Here is a 22,781-nt window from a genome sequence, read left to right on the forward strand (position 1 = left end):
CATGGATCTCTATGTTCTACAATGCATCTGCCTGCTTTCTGTGCCATGACTGGGGTAAATGGCTGTCATTCTCAGGCAGGAGCCCATTTATACTGCCCCTTGATATTCTGAATTCTGCAACAGGATAGGTGCTTTGGGAAGGGTCTACTTCACCTGGTATGACCTGAGTTTAGAAGTCTGTGCTGGCTGCTCTGGTTTGAGCTTATGATTACAAACTGCCTGTCTCTCTTAAAGGAAGTGTCTCCTTATCTTGAAAGTGGCCTTGATCACTAAGAGCTTTTATGTCCATTTGGGGTAATTGACCTTGGTGAGGACCGATTTTTCTGGAAATGTGGGTGCAGGGGCAGAGATCAAAGCATCCAGGTCCTCCATATCCCTCTCTAGTAGGATGTTGAAGGCATTACTCAATGGTATAGGCCCAGACTGAGGTGGACAGCCTTCAGCTACTGAAAGGTCATTTTTGTGTCTGAGGAGCAAATTCCTTACTCTTAAGAAGAAAGAATATTGTGGTAGTGAAGATGCAGAGGTAGTAGATAAATTGCTGATGGTATCAAGGGATTGTTAACATCTTCAGTCATCCCAGGGAACTTCATTTCATAAAGGCTTATAGCTTATAAACAGAACTTTCACACTTTGGGGCTTGGCCTGGAGATAGTGCTACTGTCCTTATTCCATTACCATGCAGCTCAGAGCCTCTGTGAAGTAAAATTAAGTGAATTCAACAAAAATATTGCCCAGGCAAATAACTATTGTAGGAGGTGCTGCATGATCCCATTTACTGGAAGGTAGGAGCACCACACAGGAATTTTCCACTCTTTACTTTTCTTGACCTAGATGAGGTTGTAGGTGCCACTAAGGTATAGAATAGATAGCTCAGTGAAGGTCAGAGGCTTATGGAATTGAGTTAGAAGGTTCCAGGTTAACAGAAAGGATTTTACATTGAGGATGGAATAATCTTGACAAGGACTTCCTGCTTTTTATTTTCAGAAAGTCTCAAGGCCAATGTGGACGAGATGATGAATGTGATAAAACCTGCTGCAAGCTGTTGTCCAAAGTTGTTATTTTATTAGAAGGCCTGGATTTTAGAGTCAGAGAGCATTTGCTCCCTTGGTAGTGAGACTCCTTGGTGTTAGGGGTGATCCTTCTGTCTCTTGGTAAGGAGTATTTCATTTGCCTTACAAGTATGGGTTGAACCTAGCAGTATGAGGGGTGGGTCAAACAGGGAATTCTATGTAATGTTTAGAAGGGGGAAGGGGTCTAGGGAATGCTGACAGTAAAACTCAGACAAAGCAAAGGACATAAGTCTTGAGGACAATAGTGACTAGTCTATTTCCAGCCAGGAGCAGCTTATTGGCAAAGGGTAAGGGTAAGGTAAATGCAGTGGGTAAAAAACAGTACTAGGACTGACTTCAGCTGGATAGGCTGTGGGATCTGCTGAATCAGGGACTTGTCTGAGATACTAAGAACCCTTGAACACAGTCTGGGTATAATAAATGACTTTTATCAAACACTGTATGCTAGGCTCTTTACTAAGCACTTTAATGCAATTATCAGATTTAATCCTATAACTCTATAAGGTATGTACTATTATCATCTCCAATTTTTGCAAATGAGGACACTGAGGCACAGAAAGGTTTTTATAGCTAGTAAGTGATGAAGCTGAGATTCCCAGTGTGACAGTGAACCATTATGATATACTTACTGTCTTCCTCAGTTCTATAGGAACACATCTCATCCTCTAGAGCAGGAGTGGGGAACATCCATCCTGAGGGTCATATAAGACCTGCAAAATCACTTGGCCTGGCCCTGCCAAGGCCTTAGGGGGGTGAGTTAATTAAATGTTTGACCAAATATAGCAGGCTCATTTTTAAGTTGATAATTTTGCATGACCTGCATATGATGTTATAAATATCCAAATGGCCCTTGGCAGAAAAAAAAGGTTCCCTACCCCTTTCCCAGAGGCCAGGGATGGGGATGCCATAGGGACAAAGCATGTCTTAGCTTGTTCCTAATTTGATAGCTGGCTGGGCAGTTTTCTCATGGAAGGCCTGGTACCTTATGGGTTGGACATGTACAGACAGAATGATCTAGGCCACAATGGTAAAGGCCTGTCTATTTTGTCTAGTGATGTACCTACTGCAGGAGTCAGCATGGAACTGGTATGAGCAGGAAGTGATATGGACATGCCATCCATGGTTGAAGGAGGGGTCTGCCTTGGAAGTGAGGTGGCTGACATTGAATCCAGGCCTACTTTTTCATGCAATTATCTATTTGTTTACAAATGCTAGGTGGTGCACAGTATGGATTGTTAACCAACCAGCCAGACCCCCTTTTCTAGCTGCACCTTCTCCTCCTTCCATCTCATTGCTCTCCCTAAGTTCAGGTCCTCAACACTTGTCAGAACAGCTGACACCCTATTCAGTCTCCCTATCTCCAGTTTACACTTCCTTCAATCCATCCTCTATAACTGCAGTCAAGAGTTATTTTCCTAAAACACAAATCTGACCATTTTACTTCTTTTTTAAAATATATATTTTTATTGATATCAGAGAGGAAGGGAGAGGGAGAGAGAGATAGAAAACATCAATGATGAGAGAGAATCATGGATTGGCTGCCTCCTGCACGCCCCCTACTGGAGGCCAAGCCTGCAACCTGGACATATGCCCTTGACCGGAATCTAACCCTGGACCCTTCAGTCCGCAGGCCAATGCTCTATCCACTGAGCCAAACTGCCTAGGGCTAACCATTTTACTTCTTAACATAATTTTTCTGTACACCCCCATTTCCTACTGCAGTTTCTCAAAGTGTGTGCATCAGAATCACTGCTCAAGTCTGAAAGTGAGGGTTCTGACACACCATTCCAATCCTGCTTGATCAAGACCTCTGAGACCTAGAAATCTGCACTTTTCAATTGGATGATGCCTATATACATAGAGCCCTTCATGACCTGTTCTCTACTTTTCCACCTCAGCTTCTGCCATTACCCACTTTGTACCTTAACCCTCCTGCAATACAAGATTGCATGTAGTTCCCCAAATCCACCAAGATTTGCAAACTCTGCTTTTGCAAAGGTGGCTGTGGCCTTCTGAAATGCCTTTCACCTTCCTCACTGGCACACTTCATTCTTTGAAGTCTTATTCATCATAATATCCTGACTGATAAATCTCACTTTACTTCTCTACAGCTCAGTTTCTCAAACTTTTTTTTTCATTATTGCTCCCCCACCCAAAGAGCTTTTAGCACCTTTTCCTAATTGAGCCCTGCATGGAATTTTAATATCACAGATATGCTGTACATCTGTTTCTATACTGTGGCCCTTTGGAGATCCATAAACCATGACACATCTACACCATCCCTAGCAAAAATCAGTTTTTGCTCCCTAGGGGACAATATTGTCTCTGTTGAGAATGCATGCTCTGCAGTGGCAGACACTGCTATCTAAACTGGCCTTGAGGTTCACTTTGGTTTCTGTGATGTCTATACTGATTTTTCCTATCTCTCTGACTATTCCTTCTCAAGACTCGTTCATAGGCCTTTCTTCTTCCACCTGCCCTGTAAATACTGGCATTGCACAAGCCTCAAGACTTGTTTTTATTTTTCTGTGTTATTCTATACATGCTTTCCAGGTGACTTGATCTGTTCCTTAGGTTTTTTTTGTGTGTGTGTGTGTGTGTGTGTTTGTGTGGTGTTATTAATCCTCACCCAAGGATATTTTTCCCCCACTGATTTTTAGAGAGAGTAGAAGAGAGGGAGGGTAGAGGAGGGGACAGGAGGAGAGAGGGAGAGGGAGAGGGAGAGGGAGAGGGAGAGGGAGAGGGAGAGGGAGAGGGAGAGGGAGAGGGAGAGGGAGAGGGAGAGGGAGAGGGAGAGAGGGAGAGAGAGAGAGAGAGAGAGAGAGAGAGAGAGAGAGAGAGAGAGATTGATTAGTTGTCGAGCAGGGATGAATCTACAACTGATGTATGTGCCCTTGACCAGGAATCAAACCCGAGACCCTTTGGTGCTGTGCAGGCACTGAGCCACACCGGCCAGGGCTGTTTCCTTAGTTTTACTTCCAACCTATCATGCTGGTGACTCCCAAGTCTGTATTTTCATTGGTCGATTTTCCTGAGTTCTAGTCTCTTGCTAGTCCAAGTATGGCCCACAGATTGGCAGCATTTAATATCACCTGGGAGTTTGTTAGAAATGCAGACTTTTAGGTTCCACCCCAGACCTCCTGAGCCAGAATCTGCATTCTAACAAGATCCAAGATATTTCATATGCACATTAAAGGTAGAGAAGCCCTGGGATAAACCCTACTGCCAGATCTCTAACAGATCTCTTTAATTAGATGTTCTGTAAGGACATCAGTTCTTATTCCCTGCTCTTCTTGGTTAATAGTTACACAATTTACTCAGTCCTGTACACAAGAAATCTAGATCACTCTTTCCTTATAATTTATACTAAATTTGTTAGAATTTCTATCTAATCCAGCTATTAATGACTCTTGAATTTATTCCCTCTTTTGTGTTCGTTACCACTGCTTTCACCTAACAGATTTTTTATAACATACCCCCAACCCCCACCACAATTTATCTGCCAACTATTCCTAATTGCAAAACTGATCATGTTATCTCCCCATGGCTAAAAATTCCTTCAGTGATTACTCACTGTCCAAAGCCAAGGTTCTTATGGGCTTCAGGAGAGTACTAAACTTTTTAAAAATATAAGGAAAATTTTGTGTATATATACTTTTCTAAGGACAATGAATATAGCTTTCATCAAATTTTCAGAAACAACCTTGATCAAAATAGGTCAAGAACCACTGACATGAAGGATCAACTCCAAACTACTTAGGTTGGCATACAAGGACACGTTACACCTCTCCTCAATTATCTCCAGCCACTTGCCTATAGAAATCATGGGTTCCAGCTTTAATTACAGACTTAGAAGTTTCCTCAGCTTTCACATCTCTGTGCCTCTACACATGCTGTTCCTGAAATAATCTCAGGGTTACCTACACAAACAGTAAGCGGTGCAGCCTTGCTTTGCACCCAAGTCTTACTTCAAAGTCAGTCATTCCACTCTACATTGGCTTGACATTTGTATCATGACCCACACACAAATACATGCACACACATTAGAACACATTTCATGAAATCTACCTTGATATAAAAAATGCTGGTTGCAGCCCACTAAATGGATATATTTTTCCACTGATGAGTTACAACCCTTAGTTTGAAAAACACTGCATCAGGCCTTTGCTGATACAGGGAGTTCTCCTTACTGAGAACTAGTTATCTTAGCCCCAGCAGTACTAAGATTTTGAGGTTTCCTAAGGATACAAAGCTGTCATAACATAAAAGTATTTGCTAATGAATTGGCCACTTGTATCAGTCTCCATTCAAACAACATATCCTTTCATCTCTAGCACCTATTCCCATCAACTTTTCCACCATTTTATCTCTTATGCATTTTCAAATATATCAGTGAGTAATTCAATGCATATCTATCACAAAGTAAAATTACAAATCTTATAAAAAGATGCTGAATATCATATAAAATTAGCATACAAAACTGGTAACAATGATCTGGTAAGCCAGCTTTCAACTGAAGAGGAGAAAAATAAATAAGGATAATTTTAAAGGTGATTCAAAAGAGAGACTTGAATACCAAATGATTAAGAAGCCCTCAGGAAAACTGATGAAGCCCTTGAATATTTGGGCAAAATCAACCCACTAAATGATCATGCTCCTCTCCCAGGAACTGAAATGTACCATCTTGAAATATCATGCAATTTTGTTAGAAAAACTGAGGCCAAAACAAGAACAATCAATTCTTGATACACTGTTTGTTGTAAGAAGTACTTAGCATTCAAATTTATTAAAAAAGAGAAAATAAACATATTTTAATAGCTTTTAGTTATTTGAGTCAGCATACTATTAAGCCTCACCCCCTCCACTACTTACTGGAAAACTTTAGTTCCCCCTTTAAATGGATTCACAAAGTGGCCTTTGGTCTGGTACCAACTGTCCTCAAATCATAACCTCTTGCATACCGCTTTGTTTCACATCACCTGGCATATGGCAGGAGCTTAAAAAATGTTTGTTAAATTAATAATTACAGTAGCCTTCTCTCTCTCTAGTCTCAGTTCCTTTTGATTCAATTAGCACATTGACGCCCACTCTAAAATTCTTCAGTAAATCCTCACCAGCCTCAATGAAAAAACCCAACTCCTCAGCATGGCTTACAAAACCCTTAGAATCTGGTCCTACTCTATTTGCTTTCATACTCAGACCTCATTTAGTTACTTCTAGTTCTCCAAATGCCCCATAATTTCCTCCTGCCAGATTTTTATCATTCCCTCTGTTTGGAATTATCCATCCCCACCAATGGGAAGGCAGACTCCTTTTCCTTCTTCTGTACAACCCACTACCTTTTACACAACTAGCACACACCACCCACATTGTGTCTGTATTGTAGCTGCTTCCCAACTTGTTCCAAGCAATTTTCATTATAAAATGTTTTATTGATAAAATATAATCACATTAGAGAAAATCTAGGAAAAGTAGGGGAAATAGAAAAAAGGTACATATATATGTATGTCTGAGAGTATATACATATATATGTATACCACACCCCCCTCCTCCTTACAGTCACTGGTATCATTTTGTTGTACAGTTGACCCTCAAAAAACATGGGTTGGAACTACACAGGTCCACTTATAAATGAATTTTTTTCAGTTGACCAGAGCAGTTCAAACTCCTGTAGTTCAAGGTTCAACTCTATGGCTGGGAACCCATGGATGTAGAGGGCCCACTGGAGTTATATATGAATTTGGGATTGCATCGGAGATCTATACCCCTAACCCCTGCATTGATCACAGGTCCATTTTTTCTTCTAAGATATTTTTTCAATATGCACATATTTTTACATGACTCTAACGAAAGTGAATATATGATGTTGTAACTACCTGCCCTTTAAAAACAAAGCCAACATTATACGATATGCATTTTTTCCTGTTATGCAGTTGCCCTAGTCACCATTTTTAATGGTTATATATAACTAGAAACCCGGTGCATGATATTTGTTCATGGGACAGGGGGATCCCTCAGCCCAGCCTGCACCATCTTGCAATCCGGGACCCCTCAGAGGATGTCTGACTGCCAGTTTAGGCCTGATCCCATAGGGATCCCTGCGGGAACAGGCCTAAAATGGCAGTTGTATATCCCTCTCACAACCCGGGACCACTGGCTCCTAACTGCTCACCTGCCTGTCTGCTTCATTGCCCCTAACCACTCTGCCTGCTTGCCTAATCACCCCTAACCACTTGCCTGCCTGTCTCATCACCCCTAACAACTCACCTGCCTGCCTCATTGCCCCTAACCACTCCCCTACCTGCCTGATTGCCCGTAATCACTTGCCTACATGCCTGATCGCCCCTAACCACTTGCCTGCCTGCCTGATCACCCCTAACTGCTCGCCTGCCTGCCTGATCACCCCTAACCGCCTCTGCCTCGGACCCCCCCCCCCCGCCCCTGTGGCAGCTTTGTCTGGAAGGACGTCCAGCTGTCTGGTCTAATTAGCATATTATGCTTTTATTATTATAGACTAGAGGCCCAGTGCACGAATTCGTGCACCAGTGGGGACCCTCGGCCTGGCCTGCGGGATTGGGCCACAAATGGCTCTCCGTCATCCCCCAAGGGGTCCCAGATTGCAAGAGGGTGCAGGCCAGGCCAAGGGACCACACCAATGCATTATCAGGGCCGGGGAGGGGCACAAGAGGTTGGCCAGCTGGGGAGGGACTGTGGGAGGGCTCCAGGGTGTGTCCAGCCCATCTCATTCAGTCCTGATTGGCCAGACCCCAGTAGCAAGCTAACCTACCAGTCGGAGTGTCTGCCTCCTGGTGGTCAGTGCATGTCATAGCGACTGGTTGACTGTCTGCCCCCTGGTGGTCAGTGCATGTCATAGCGAGCAGTTGAGTGGCCTTAACATATCATTAGCATATTACTCTTTGATTGCTTGAACAGATGACAGGACAACTGGACACTTAGCATATTAGGCTTTTATTATATAGGCTAGCCCAACAAATGGATATGTTTCAGTATACTACCTAACCATTCCACTGTTGTTAAAATTTAGATCTCCCTTCTTTCCTCTCTTTTTGGGGGCTATTTTGAGTAAGAGAGAACTTACCATCTTAATATATATAGGCTTTTCCATATTTTTGGATTGGTTTATTTCCTTAGAATAGATTACCAAAAGTAATAGATGTTATAAGTTAAAGATATTTTGTCCTGTGGCTCAAATTTTGTAGGAGGAAAATATATACATGTCTATATGATGTTTAAATTTCACTTTCTCTAATTACTAGTGATACTAAGTATTTTTACTATTTATTTCCTCTTCTGTGAATTGTCTGTTCATGTCTCTCAATATTAGTGTTTTAAAAAGTCAATTAGAATAGTTAAAGTTTTTTACCATTTGTTTCATTTGCTGCTACTATTTTTTGTCTATTTTTATTTTGGTAACATTTTAACTGCAAAAAGTAATAAAACATCATTACAGAAAATTTGAAAACTAGAGAAACACATTTTAAAAAATCAATAATTCTGCCACCCTATCATAACCACCATTATCATTCTCGTTTTTTCCCCATTTTGTTTTGTGTTTTATAAAATTGTCATTGCAGTGTGCATAGAATTTTAAACTCTTTTTCATTAGCACATACCGTATTTTCTGGCATATAAGATGACTGGGCGTATAAGACGACCCCCAACTTTTCCAGTTAAAATATAGAGTTTGGGATATACTCACCATATAAGACTACCCCTCTTCCAACGCACACCAAATAAAAATTAAAAAAACATCAGATTTGATTTCAATATGGTAATTTTAATTCAAATGCTTATGACATGCAGGTACTTAGCAGGAAAACTGTCACTTATATATATATAAGGCTGTTTGTCATCAAACATGTAAACATAAAACAGTACAAGTGGATTAAACTTTTCCTAATTCACTCTAAAGCTGAAAGGAAGGATAAGAAAATAAACCCATGGGAGCTGCCATGCTGTTTGTTTTCTAAGCTGTCAACCAAACTGGAACTGATGATGATAGGAGGAAGATAACAAACAATAGAGAGAGAGCAAGTGCCGGGCAAGTCCCTGGTGAGTTAGCAACGCCCATCATAACTGCAAGCTACAGTATTTTTACAGGTTTTGCTGGCGTGACAGTTTCCCTTTAAAAGCTTTCAAAATCCTCCTGTTCGTCATCTGATATCATAAGTACTACATCAATGACATCTTGTGATACATTTGTAAGGCAGTCATTGTATGGATCGAATTCCGTATCAGATGGTGTGGTCTCAGCTTCGGCTTCCTCTTCATCTTGCCACAAGTAGTCGTCCTCCATACCATCTAATGAATATGATATGCCACACTTCTTGAAAGACTTGATTACTGTTTCTGCATCAATATCCTTCCAGGCTTTTATGACAAACTTGCACAAAACATCTAACTGTGGAGCACGCATGTTTCCTCCTTTTGTGAATGACTTTTCACCGCTAACCATCCATTCATTCCAATGTTCTCGAATGCAATCTTTAAATGGCTTGTTTAGGCACACATCCAGTGGCTGTGCCAATGATGTCAATCCTGCAGGAATAACTGCCGCATCTGTGTTTGGTCTTACAAGCCTTTGCTTGGTGCTGGGAGTTAAATGAGCCTGAACATATCCCACACCAGTAGACTACGTTTTTGAATAAGTCCACCTGGTCACCTGTTCCATACATTATCTAGCCATAGCTTTACCCCTTCTTCATCCATCCAGCCTTTTTCATTCACATGTTCAAAACAACCAACAGGGAACTTGAGTTCGGCATTGTTTTCTTTTAAAAATAATCATTGGTCTCAGTTTGGCGCCATCAGCTGTGCATCCTAGTACCACTGTAAAACTGGACTTCTCATGTCCTGTTGTTTTAATTAAATTGTTTTTTCGCCTTTTTGATGGACAGTTTTATTTCCAACCATATCAAAATTCATTGGAGTTTCATCCATATTTCCAATACTACTTAACGCATAGCCATGTTTAGTGCGCTGTTGTATTACGTATCGATGGAAACTATTTACTTTGCTATCAAGGTCTGCAGGTAATTTTTGGGCAATTTTCGTCTTTTGCCTCAGTACCATATTATGCCTTCCCATGAATCTAGTACACCAGGATACAGTGGTCTTAAATCTGTTGCTGTGATCTGGGTTAGATTTGGCCCACTGAAGTGCAAACAAACGTACAGTAATAGGATACAAGGGCGGGCCAGACGGGTGAAAGAGGTGTGTTTTTCTAGGCACAGCACTGCTCTATCTCTTTTTTCCATACCCTGGGCGTCCTAGATGCCTGCAGCTTGCTCTGCCCTTCACTTACACCTTCCCGGTGAGGCGCCCCCTCACCTTGTCATCGGGACCGCGTTAAGTCACTTCTTACTACGAATCCTGGTGAGTGGATTTTCTTCTACCGTACTTGTACAGCACCGCCCTTGCTGCTTTCATACGGTCGCCGCATATGGTGGCAGGGAGCTCAAAATTGGCCACGGCCGCATCCCCGCCGTATGCGGTTAGCACCCGGCCACACTCTATTCATTTCAATGGAGCCGGACAGAGACCATATGCGACACAAAAAAGAGCCGACCAGAGACACTTGCGTTCTCCGTCCGGCTCCATTGAAATGAATGGAGTGCGGCCGTTTTTTGAGCTCCCCCCACCGTATGCGGTGAACGCAGATTCTCCAGTCCAGCTCAGAAGTTTCAGCACCCACCCTATAAGACGACACCCGGTGTATAAGACGACCCCTGACTTTTGAGAAGATTTTCCTGGGTTAAAAAGTCGTCTTATACGCCAGAAAATACGGTAAGTATTTTTCTGATACGCCCTGTAGTTTTCATAATTATCATTTAAAATAACAGCATAATATTCCATGGAGAGGATTTACCATTTCCTTATTGCTAAACAATCATGTTATTTCTTTTTTTATTTTTATTTTTTTTAATTTTATTGAGGTATTATATGTGTACATATCTTACCATTACCCCCCCCACCCCACACCCATACATGCCCTCACCCCCCAGAGTTTTGCGTCCATTGTTTATGCTCATATGCATGCATACAAGTCCTTCCTTTGATTTCTTATCTCCCCCCCTCTCCCTAACTTTCCCCCTGTAATTTGAAAGTCTGTTTGTTGCTTTACTGTCTCTGTATCTATCTTTTTGTTCATCAGTTTATAATGTTCTTGATTATCCATAAATGAGTGAGATCATGTGGTATTTTTCTTTCATTGACTGGCTTATTTCACTTAGTATAATATTCTCCAATTCCATCCAGGTTGCTGCAAATGATGAGAATTCCTTCTTTTTATGGCAGCATAGTATTCCATTGTGTAGATGTACCACAGTTTTCTGATCCAGTCATCTGCTGACGGGCACCTAGGCTGTTTCCAAATCTTAGCTATTGTACATTGTGCTGCTATGAACATAGGGGTGCATATATCCTTTCTGATTGGTGTTTCTAGTTTCTTCGGATATATTCCCAGGAGTGGGATTACTGGGTCAAATGGGAGTTCCATTTTCAGTTTTTTGAGGAAACTCTATACTGTTCTCCACAGTGGCTGCACCAGTCTGCATTCCCACCAGCAGTGCACGAGGGTTCCTTTTTCTCCGCATCCTCGCCAACGCTTGTCGTTTGTTGATTTGTTGATGATAGCCATTCTGACAGGTGTGAGATGGTACCTCATTGTTGTTTTGATTTGCATCTCTCGGATAATAAGTGACTTTGAGCATGTTTTCATGTGTCTCTTGGCCTTCCTTCTGTCTTCTTTTGAAAATATTCTGTTTAGGTCCGTTGCCCATTTTTTTATTGGATCATTTATCTTCCTCTTATTAAGTTGCATAAGCTGCCTGTAGATGTTGGAGATTAAACCTTTATCAGTGATACGATTTGCAAATATGTTCTCCCATTAAGTGGGCCTTCTTGTTGTTTTGTTGATGGTTTCTTTTGCTGTAAAAAAGCTTTTTATTTTGATGTAGTCCCATTTGTTAATTTTCTCTTTAGCTTCCATTGCCCTAGGGGCAGTGTCAGTGAAGAAGTTCTTTTGGCATATGTCTGAGATTTTGTTGCCTGTGGATTCCTCTAGTATTTTTATGGTTTCCCGTCTTATGTTTAAGTCCTGTATCCATTTTCAGTTGATTTTTGTGTATGGTGTAAGTTGGTGATCTAGTTTCATTTTTTTGCATGTGTATGTCCAGTTTTCCCAACACCATTTATTGAAGAGACTGTCTTGACTCCATTGTATGTTCATGCCTCCTTTGTCAAATATTGAGCATAGTGGTTTGGGTCGATATCTGGATTCTCTATTCTGTTCCATTGATCTATATGTCTGTTCTTGTGCCAGTACCAGGCTGTTTTGAGAACAGTGGCTTTGTAATACAGCTTGAAATCTGGTATTGAGATCCCTCCTACTTTATTCTTCTTTCTCAGGATTGCTGCGGCTATTCGGGGTCTTTTTTTATTCCAGATGAATTTTTGGAGAGTTCTTTCTAGGTCTGTGAAATATGCTGTTGGTATTTTGATGGGGAGTGCATTGAATCTGTAGATTGCTTTGGGTAGTATGGACATTTTAATGATGTTGATTCTACCAATCCATGAACATGGTATGTTCTTCCATCTGTTTACGTCTTCCTCTATCTCTTTTTTCAGTGTCCTGTAGTTTTCTACGTATAGGTCTTTTACCTCCTTAGTTAAGTTTATTCCTAGGTATCTTAATTTTTTTGATGCGATGGTAAATGGGATTGCTTTTTTAGTCTCTCTTTCTGTAAGTTCATTATTGGTGTATAGAAATGCCATAGATTTCTTGGTGTTAATTTTGTATCCCGCTACATTGCCGAATTCCTTTATTAAGTCTATTAGTTTTTTGATGGAATCTTTTGGGTTTTTTATGTACAATATCATGTCATCTGCAAATAAGGACAGCTTCACTTCTTCTTTTCCAATTTGGATGCCTCTTATTTCTTCTTCTTGCCTAATTGCGGTAGCTAATACTTCCAGTACTATGTCAAAAAGGAGTGGTGAGAGTGGGCATCCCTGTCTTGTTCCTGTTCTTAGGGGAAATGGTTTTAGTTTTTGCCCATTGAGTATGATGTTTGCTGTGGGTTTATCATATATAGCTTTTATTATGTTGAGGTATGATCCTTCTATTCCCACCTTGTTGAGAGTTTTTATCAAGAAAGTGTGTTGGATTTTGTCAAATGCTTTTTCTGCATCTATTGATATGACTATGTGATTTTTATCTCTCAATTTTTTTATGTGATGTATCACATTTATTGATTTGCAGATATTGTACCATCCTTGCATTCCTGGGATAAATCCTACTTGGTCATGGTGTATGATCTTTCTGATGTGTTGCTGGAGCCGATTTGCTAGAATTTTGTTGAGGATTTTGGCATCTATGTTCATGAGGGATATTGGTCTGTAATTCTCTTTCATTGTGTTGTCTTTATCTGGTTTTGGTATTAGGGTGATGCTGGCTTCATAGAAGGAGCCTGGAAGTGTTCCTTCCTCTTGAATTTTTTGGAATAGTCTGAGGAGGATAGGTTTTAGTTCTTCCTTGAAAGTTTGGTAAAACTCTCCTGTGAAGCCGTCTGGCCCCGGGCTTTTGTTTGCCGGAAGCTTTTTGATGACTGCTTCAATTTCTTCCATAGTTACTGGCCTGTTGAGCTGTTTAGCTTCTTCCTGATTGAGTTTTGGAAGGCTGTATTTGTTTAGGAATATGTCCATTTCCTCCAGGTTGTCCAGTTTGTTGGAATAGAGTTGTTCGTAGTATTTTGTAACAATCCTTTGTATTTCATCGGGGTCTGTTGTTATTTCACCTCTTTCATTTCTGATTTTGTTTATTTGGGTCTTCTCTCTTTGCTTCTTGGTGAGCCTGGCTAGAGGTTCATCAATCTTATTTATCCTTTCAAAGAACCAGCTCTTGGTTTTGTTGATCTTTTGTATTGTTTCTTTGGTCTCTATGTCGTTTATCTCCTCTCTGATCTTTATTATTTCTTTCCTTCTGCTTACACTGGGCTTTTCTTGTTGCTCTGTCTCTAACTCTTTGAGTTGCTGGGTTAGGTAATTTTTTACCATTGTTTCTTGTTTTTTGCAGTAGGCTTGTAGAGCTAGGAACTTCCCTCTCAGGACTGCTTTCGCTGTGTCCCATATATTTGGGATTGTTGTGTTTTCATTGTCATTTGTTGCCATGATGTTTTTTATTTCTTCCTTGATGTCTTTGGTAACCCAGTCATGGTTTAATAGCATGCTGTTTAGTCTCCATGTGTTTGATTTCTTTGGGTTGTTTTTATTGTAGTTGATTTCCAGTTTTATGCCGCTGTGATCTGAGAAGATACTTGATATGATTTCTATCTTCTTGAATTTGGAGAGACTTTGCCTATGTCCTAACATATGGACTATCTTTGAAAATGACCCATGTGCACTTGAGAAGAATGTATATTCTGTGGCTTTGGGGTGAAATGTTCTGAAAATGTCGATTAATTCCATCTGGTCTAGAGAGTCATTTAGGATTGATGTTTCTTTGCTGATTTTTTGTTTAGAGGATTTGTCCAATGGTGATAGTGGGGTATTGAAGTCTCCTACTATGATTGTATTGCTGTCAATCTCTCCTTTGATATCTTCCAGGAGTTTTTTAATGTATCTTGGTGCTCCTGTATTGGGTGCATATATGTTTACCAGAGTTATTTCTTCTTGTTGGATTTCTCCCTTTAGTATTATGAAGTGGCCTTCATTATCTCTTGTTATGTCCTTCACTTTGAGATCTAATTTGTCAGATATAAGTATTGCTACCCCAGCTTTTTTTTCATTTCCATTCGCCTGGAAAACCTTTTTCCATCCCTTTACTCTCAGTCTGTATGCGTCCTTTTTTTTGAGGTTGGTTTCCTGTAGACAGCAGATATATGGGTTTTGTTTTCTTATCCAATCTGTTACCCTGTGTCTTTTGATTGGGGCATTTAATCCATTTACATTTAAAGTTATTATTGATAGGCACTTATTTGTCGCCATTTTTATTCTATACCCCTGTGTTCCTTCTTTGCTTCCTATTTCTTTCTTTCTTTTTTTTTACAGCAGACCCTTTAGCATTTCTTTCATTGCTGGTTTGGTGGTGATAAACTCCCTTAGCCCTTTTTTGCCTGTGAAGCTCCTGATTTCACCTTCAATTTTGATTGATAGCCTTGCTGGGTACAGTATTCTTGGATTGAGACCCTTCCTTTGCATGACTTTGTATATTTCATTCCATTCCCTTCTGGCCTGATGAGTTTCTGTTGAGAAATCAGTTGCTAGTCTGATGGGGGTTCCTTTGTATGTAACTGTCTGTCTCTCTCTGGCTGCTTTTAAGATTCTTACTTTGTCGTTGGTGTTTGCCAACTTAATTATAATGTGCCTTGGCGTCGGTCTTTTGGGGTTCATTTTGCTTGGAACTCTGTGAGCTTCTTGGATTTGTGTGGGTTTTTTCTTCCCTATATCAGGGAAGTTTTCTGTTATTATTTCTTCTAACAGGTTTTCTATTCCTTGCTCCGTTTCCTTTCCTTCTGGTACCCCTATTATCCTGATGTTGTTTTGTTTTGTGTTGTCCCGAAGTTCCCTTAGGCTCTCCTCATGCTTTCTAATTTTTGTTTCTAGAAGCTGTTGTAATTGGGAATTTTTTTCCATCTTATCTTCTAGCTCACTTATGCGGTCCTCTGCTTCTTCTAGTCTACTCTTTATGCTTTCTATTGAGTTCTTTACAGCAGCGATGTCATTTTTCATTTCTTCTTGGTTCTTCTTCATTTCCTCTTGGTTCTTACTCATATTGTCGAATTTGTCTTCCATCCTTTTCAGCCACCTTATGACCATTTCTCTGAATTCTTTCTCTGATAGGTTGTTTGCCTCTAATTCGTTTACTTCCTTTTCTGGTGATGCCTGCTTCTCTTTCCTATGGGGGCTAATTCTTTGTCTCCCCATGGTCTCTCTTCTCTGGATGTCTGGTTATATAGTTCTCTCTCTCCGGCGTTGATTTAAAGGTACAAAATACAACACAACCAGGCACAACACACAAGGCACTGAACAGAATTGTATTCACGATATTAATAACCTCCAATAAAGGTAACCACCAGAGAAAGACAAATTAGGGAATAGGAGTGGAAGAGGGAGGGTAAAAAGAAAGAACAAACAAACAAACAAAAAAAAGAGTGTGAATCTGAACTTGGGAGAAGAGCAGAAAAAAAAAGAAAAGAAAAAAAAGTAAGAGAGACAAGAACAATACTAAGAGAGAAAAGGGGAACAAACTATATATATGGGGAGTAGACTCCACTAGAACAACCATTAATCCCAGCCAATTCCAGGAACACGAGCCTGGAGATTAATACAAACTGCAACACCAACTAATATCAAGTGAGGCAAGGGAAAACAAAAGTAAAAAAAAAATAAAAACAAAGCAAACAATAGAACCAACCAAACAAACAAAAAGAATAATCAAAACAATCTCATAAAAAAGCATAAAAATTCAATCTAATCAACATTCAAGCAAACAACAACAAAAGGCCAGAGAGAAAAATAATTTTTTTAAGGTAGCGTAGAGAGAGGTATGTATGGATTTGGAGCAGGGGGTTGGGAATTAGATATATAAGTAGGGTGAAATTTTAGCAGAGGGTAAACTGAAAAAGTAGGGAAAATCTAAAGCCAGAAAGGGTTAAGAAAAACAGGAGACCAAAAGGGGAAAGGTTAGGAGGAGAGTGGTGGCAAAATGTTAGCGTTGAGATAGGGTAAGGGAAAGATGCAAATAGAATGTAGGACACTAATCCCAAAATACAAGAAAGAGAAAATCAAGTGACATTTAAAAAAAAAAAAAAGTAAAATAATAGTAATAATAATGCTGATCGAAAATAAAAATGTAATAATTAAAAAGGTGAAAATCGAGTGAGGAAAAAGAAAAAAATTTACTTTCTTAAGTAAAAGATGCAAAAAATGAAAATAAAAAAATTAGAATAAAAAAATTGAAAAAAGAATTAAAAATTAAAAAATAGGAAGACTAAAATGTGCAGTAGCGGCTGTCATTCACTTCCTCTATTATTCTGTTTGGTATGCCTGTTTCCCAGTCTGGGCGGTATTTCAGTTCAGCTTCGTTCCTCTGCTCCTCAGTGTTGTAAGCCAGTCCTGCTTTTTAAGCTGGCCGTGTCTTAATTTCTCGTATTTATTTTTGATTACACCAGAGACAATTAGCGTTTCAGCCCCTGGGTGGCAGTGTTTCTGAATTGACTTCCGGGCCGCTCTAGCTTTTTTTTTTTTTTTTTCCCCCTCTATGGCACTCACTACCAGTTTGTGGAGGTGTGCGCCTCCGAGATGCCTCTCCGATGGTCACACCCAGCTCTGCTCTCCAGGTTCCGAAAAAACAACTTCCCCCTGCAGTCTTTCAGGGTTTTTCCACCTGGGTTTTCCTATGCATTGGGCTCAGCAATCAGAGTCGGAAAGAGCCCAAGTGTGCGGACAGTGGGTCTGTGCGCCAGACCAAGGAGCCTGCACTCCTTTGAAAATTCCTAGTCTGACCCTCCTCGTCAGACCAAAATGAGTTGCTTTTAAGAGGTCACCTCTGTTAGCAGCTCAGAGGACCCCCCTCCACATTCCCGTATCACGGCAGCTCCAACTGCCGCCGATTTTTCTAGGCACAGACCTCCCGGTTCCTGCCGGTCTTGTGGCTCGCGCGCATCCCTCCCACCGTGGGGATTAGAAACCACACCTTATTTCAGGCGAAATCTGACCTTTCCGTGGTTCAGTGAAGGGTTCCTTTGAATCCGAATGTTTGCGCCGATAGGGGACCGGTGTTCTGGTGCTCGCAGCTGTTCAGTGTTTGCAGTTGTCGCGGAAAGTCAGGTTTCCAATAAAGTCCTCCTTTCCTTGCAAGATGGTGAGGCGCCCGGTGAGCCCGCAGCTCCGAGAGGAGACCCAGCCCCTGTGGGTGCTGCACGGTCAGGGGAGCCCTGGCCAGCACTCCCCCGCCTTCTCCTGGAGTTTAGCTGTCCCTTGGCTTGCCAACATACACTCCCCCTGCAAACCTCTGCTGTTCCTACTCTCCGCCCCAGGACCAGACTCCAAACACCACTCTATTCCGTCGCCATTTTTTCTCCCACATTCCTTATTTCTTTTTTTAAATAAACAACACTGATAAACACCTTCATACAAATAGTTTATTCTATATTTTGAACTATTTTCTTAGGAAACATTCTCAGGAGTAGGCTTACTCCATGAAAGATTATTAACACCTGCTGACTTCCAAACTGCTTTCTTAAGGGTTGAACCATCTTTTTCAATTCTATTGAAATACAGGCTTTAAAAGAGTACCTAGTTGTTTTAATTTACATTTCTTTGATTAGTAGTGATGAATACTGTCCCATGTCTTCCAGTAGTACTTAAACTCTTCTGTAAATTGTCTATTCATATTATTTGCCCATATTTCTTCTTATACATCATACTCTGAGTACCTTATACAAACCTATCACATTTCATCATACTTATGTCAACTATGCCTTTTCAATATGTGTTTAGATTTTGTTTTTAAAATGGCCACAAAACTTTTAAATTATTTTGGTTTTAAAATTTTATACAGTCAAATTTATTGATCTTATCCTTTGTGAGTTTCTTCTATTATTTCTAAAGCTTAGAAAACTATTCCCCTTCAGAGGCTTGATAAATATTCTCTAGTTTTTTAAAATTTGTTTTTTTTATTTTTAACCTTTTGCACTCAGATGTCAAGTGTGACGGTTATTGAATGTATCAATAATTTGAAATATAAAAAAATCCAAATAAATAAGTTTGTATGAAAAGAAACTCCAGTTTTTTATTCTACTGCTGTGCTTTGTAAAATCTGGGGTATTAAAAAAATTAAATCCCGAGTAGAATAAAGGAATCGAGAAAAAAGCAAGCGAGTGCAAAGGGTTAACTCTTCAATCCAGCTGTCACTTATTTTAGTTTATTGCAGGAGATGAGAGTATAAATGCTTCAAGCTGTCACAACTTCATTTACTGAACAGTCCTTTCTACTCCCATTCACTAGCAACACATGCTTTATAATAGACTGAATTCCCATATATAACCATCTCTTTGGGGAGTTTACTAGAATATCATCTGTCAACTCCCCAAAGAGACGTGGTACCAGTTTTTTCATTATCCTAGTTTTGTATGTTTAATATATAATAGCATTAGTCCCTCATTAATTTTCCTTTGCAGAATTTTCTTTGAAAATCACTCTTCTTTAGCTTTCAGATCTAATTATTGCTGTCTTACCTCAGTGATACGAATTTCTTGAGGGCAGAATTGGTTTATTTCATTAGAATAGATTGCTAGGAATAATATTACTGGGTCAAGAGGTATGAACATTTTCCTCACTCTTTTAACGCTTATTTCCAAAGTTTTCAAAAAGAATGTACCAATTTCATTATAATCTGCCAGTACCTGCATATTTTGAAGTAAAGATTTCTTTTTTCAAAATTGTTAGGGGAAAAATATACCACGTTTTAATTTATATACCTCTGTTTACTAGTGATGATAAACATATGCTTGACATATAGTAGGTTCTTAATCAACTCATGTTGAATGAATAAATGCATGTATGAATGTATAGGATATATTTGGTAATGGAGAAACATTGTGGTTATAACAGACAAATGCTGGGCTAGATGTAAATTTGTAGACTAAATGCCTGTAGTCCATCTGCAGATAGGTTGTAAAGGTGTCAAGAACCCCCTGAATTAGGGCAATCCCTAGAAACTCTCTAATTTTTATTTTTACCACAGGTGTGTCTGTTTCAAAGTAGGATCAGCTGAAAGCTGTCTGGAATAGTTATAATAATGGTGTGTGGGTATGCCCACACACAGCCCAGAAGCAGCCATGATTGGCTTAAGATAGAGTGCTCTTCCTTTGGCAGCAAAACAGTGATAAGAAGTATCAGGTATCTGGATATTCCACTGGAAAGTGACCCAGGCCCTAGCAGGCCTGAAGCAATGAATTAAATGCATAAGCTCCTCACTATACCACTTTTGTGTTTTTTTTTTTATTTTTCTTCTTGAATCATGATGCCTAGTACTGTGCTTAATAGTGCAGTCCCAATAAAATGTTGGATCTCTCTTGCTTATGTTTTCTGAATTCACCATTGATGAATCAACTTCTGATATAGCATTAAGAAGGTATTGTCATAGATTAGAAGCATTAAAATTCTTTACAAATAAAATAAATACATAGCTCCTCCAAGTGTCATAAACTAGATTTGACTCATAGGATCAGGCATTTTCCATGAAACCACACTGTTCTTCTCAATTCACTAAGCACAAGAAAGCATATAAGTCCTTGGTTCAGGGAAATTGGTGTTTTCCCCTTTATCTGGAGCTTCGAGGAGATAAGGCCTTTTTTTTCCTCTTTGGGATTGCTGAATTTTTTTCAACCAGTTAACTGCCACTCATCCAAAATGGAAACCATCCCCTCATGCCATGATATTTTGAATTTAATTTAAAAAATCAATTTGCAATGAATATAAAAATATATTACTCACAATTTGGGTGTACTTGAATATTTTCAGCTGAAAATTCTCATGAAAAATGATTTTAAAGTTGGTTAGGACTGCCACTTAGGGAAAACATTTTTTTAAATATGTTTTTATTGATTTCAGAGAGGAAGGGAGAAGGGTGAGAGAGATAGAAACATCAATGATGAGAGAGAATCACTGATCTGCTGCCTCCTGCATGTCCCACACTGGGGATTAAGCCCACAACCTGGGCATGTGCCCTGACCGGAATAGAACCATGACCTCCCGGTTCATAGACTGATGCTCAAACACCGAGCCACGCCGGCCAGGCAACATTTTTTTTTTTATAGACATGCGTGGCATGTGGGGAAGGTCCACCTCTTGCGTCTACAGACACTTATGGTGTATAATAGGTTAACAGTGCAAAAACTAACAAAAGGCAGGTTGTTTCTCTTTGTTTTTAAGGCCAAACAAAACTTATTGCTAAACACTGGTTCTCTTTCCTCCATCACCTTGTAGATTTTAGGAGTAAACTTTCTCAAGGACTTCCATGGTTATGAAATCTGTCAATTTGATGAAAAGAATCCCATGTTATTATCTTAACCTGCATATCTTGAAATTGTGTTCAAGGTTTTATTCTGAAAAAAAAACACACCAAAAACAGAGTGCTGTTTTCTCTAGACTCAAGGACACTGGAGAGTATAAAGGTCATGACCAATGGTATGAATAACCGGTGTGTGGATGACACATTAGCATGTTGATTAATCCAGAGTTTTAGAAATCTTTCTTCTTCAACATGTATTAAGTAGTACAGACATATCAAGCAAGATGCTGAATGCTGACTAAGGCCCAGCAATCCTTGTCAGATACAGAATGTAGCTGTTCGAAAGACTAACATGAAACTCCAAAAGGACTTTTCCTCTAACTCCAAGTAGCACCTAAGAATAGCTATTTCCCAAGCCCTTTCTCCTAAGAGTGACACATCTCAGCTGTTACTTTCCTTAGAGATGACAGCATAAGACTCCTTGATTCTTCACGCTTTTGTTTTAAATCTATTCTCATCATTTGTCCACCTACTTGAAAATCTTTCAAGACCTAGTTCTACAATGCACCTTTTCTAAGATTTCCATGATTAATTTCTCCCTGATGTTAAATTTCTTCAGCTCATTTGTACATTCAATTGGTACCAAAACTGATGTTGCTCCATTATTATTCTAGTTTTGTTAATGTTTCTACAGTATAAATCCCTTGAAGATGGGGATTTCCAGAAAGATGAAAAGGAATTTTGAGATTATATCCTTTGCCCTGCCCATTTTCCTGATGTAGAAACTGAGGCCTAGAGAGGTTAATCTGTCCTAATCAGTTAACAAAGTTTGCAGAAAAAGCTGAGCATCCTGACTTTCTATAGTTTGCTTTTCACTATATTATGTCATATACATCACTTGCATCTCTTCAGAATGTCTAGTAAAGTGTTAATATACATATATATGTGTGTGTGTGTATATATATATATATATATATATATATATATATATATATATACACACACTAGAGGCCCAATGCACGAAATTCGTGCAAGAGTAGGCTTTCCTTCCCCCAGCTTCCAGCACTGGCTTCCCTCTGGCACCCAATACCTGGGCTTCCCTCACAGCCCCAGCTTCATCTGGAAGGATGTCCGGAAGGACATCTGGTCTAATTAGTATATTACGCTATAGATATATAGCTATACACACACACACACACACACACACACACACACACACACACACACGTCTCTCAATAAATGCCAATACAATAAGCATATGAGCTTACATAATGGAGGAACTGACTCAAGGAAAGTGGCAGAAAGTAGAAAGGTCATTTTCTTACTTTTTTGCATGATGCCACCCTCCAGACCAGTTAATTGCTACTTTGCACATTCCATCAATCAGGCACTGGGCAGCTGTGATTGTAGCCCCTCCCACAGATGCTGCGTAGTCAAATATCCCTTCTGTAGCTGGACAGTCATAACCTTTGGGGAAACATCAAAAGAGCTTGTTAAAAGATGAATTGGAGAAAGAGGAGGTGTGATGTTGTGATTTATAATAAGAAATACTAGTATACTAGTATTTGACCTTTGTCCCCATTTCTGGTATAGAGCTCCTAAAACTCTTAGAATTTCCCCAGTGATGAGAGCAATCCATAAAGGTGTCTGTGTTATGTTAATGAGGCAAC

General features: G+C 39.8%; 1 protein-coding gene across 3 annotated transcripts in view; it reads right to left on the reverse strand.

Annotated features, from left to right (window-relative positions):
- Positions 1–22,781, reverse strand: part of HDAC8 (histone deacetylase 8) — a 234,888-nt gene that overhangs the window by 205,046 nt on the left and 7,061 nt on the right. For all 3 annotated transcript variants that reach the window (XM_079765340.1, XM_079765341.1, XM_079765339.1), the window contains exon 4: positions 22,437–22,578. In XM_079765340.1, the coding sequence (XP_079621466.1) occupies positions 22,437–22,578 (142 nt within the window). The remainder of the gene's footprint in view (positions 1–22,436; positions 22,579–22,781) is intronic.

This window comes from Cnephaeus nilssonii (genome assembly GCF_951640355.1).
Source record: "Cnephaeus nilssonii genome assembly, chromosome: X".
Lineage (NCBI taxonomy): Eukaryota > Metazoa > Chordata > Mammalia > Chiroptera > Vespertilionidae > Cnephaeus > Cnephaeus nilssonii.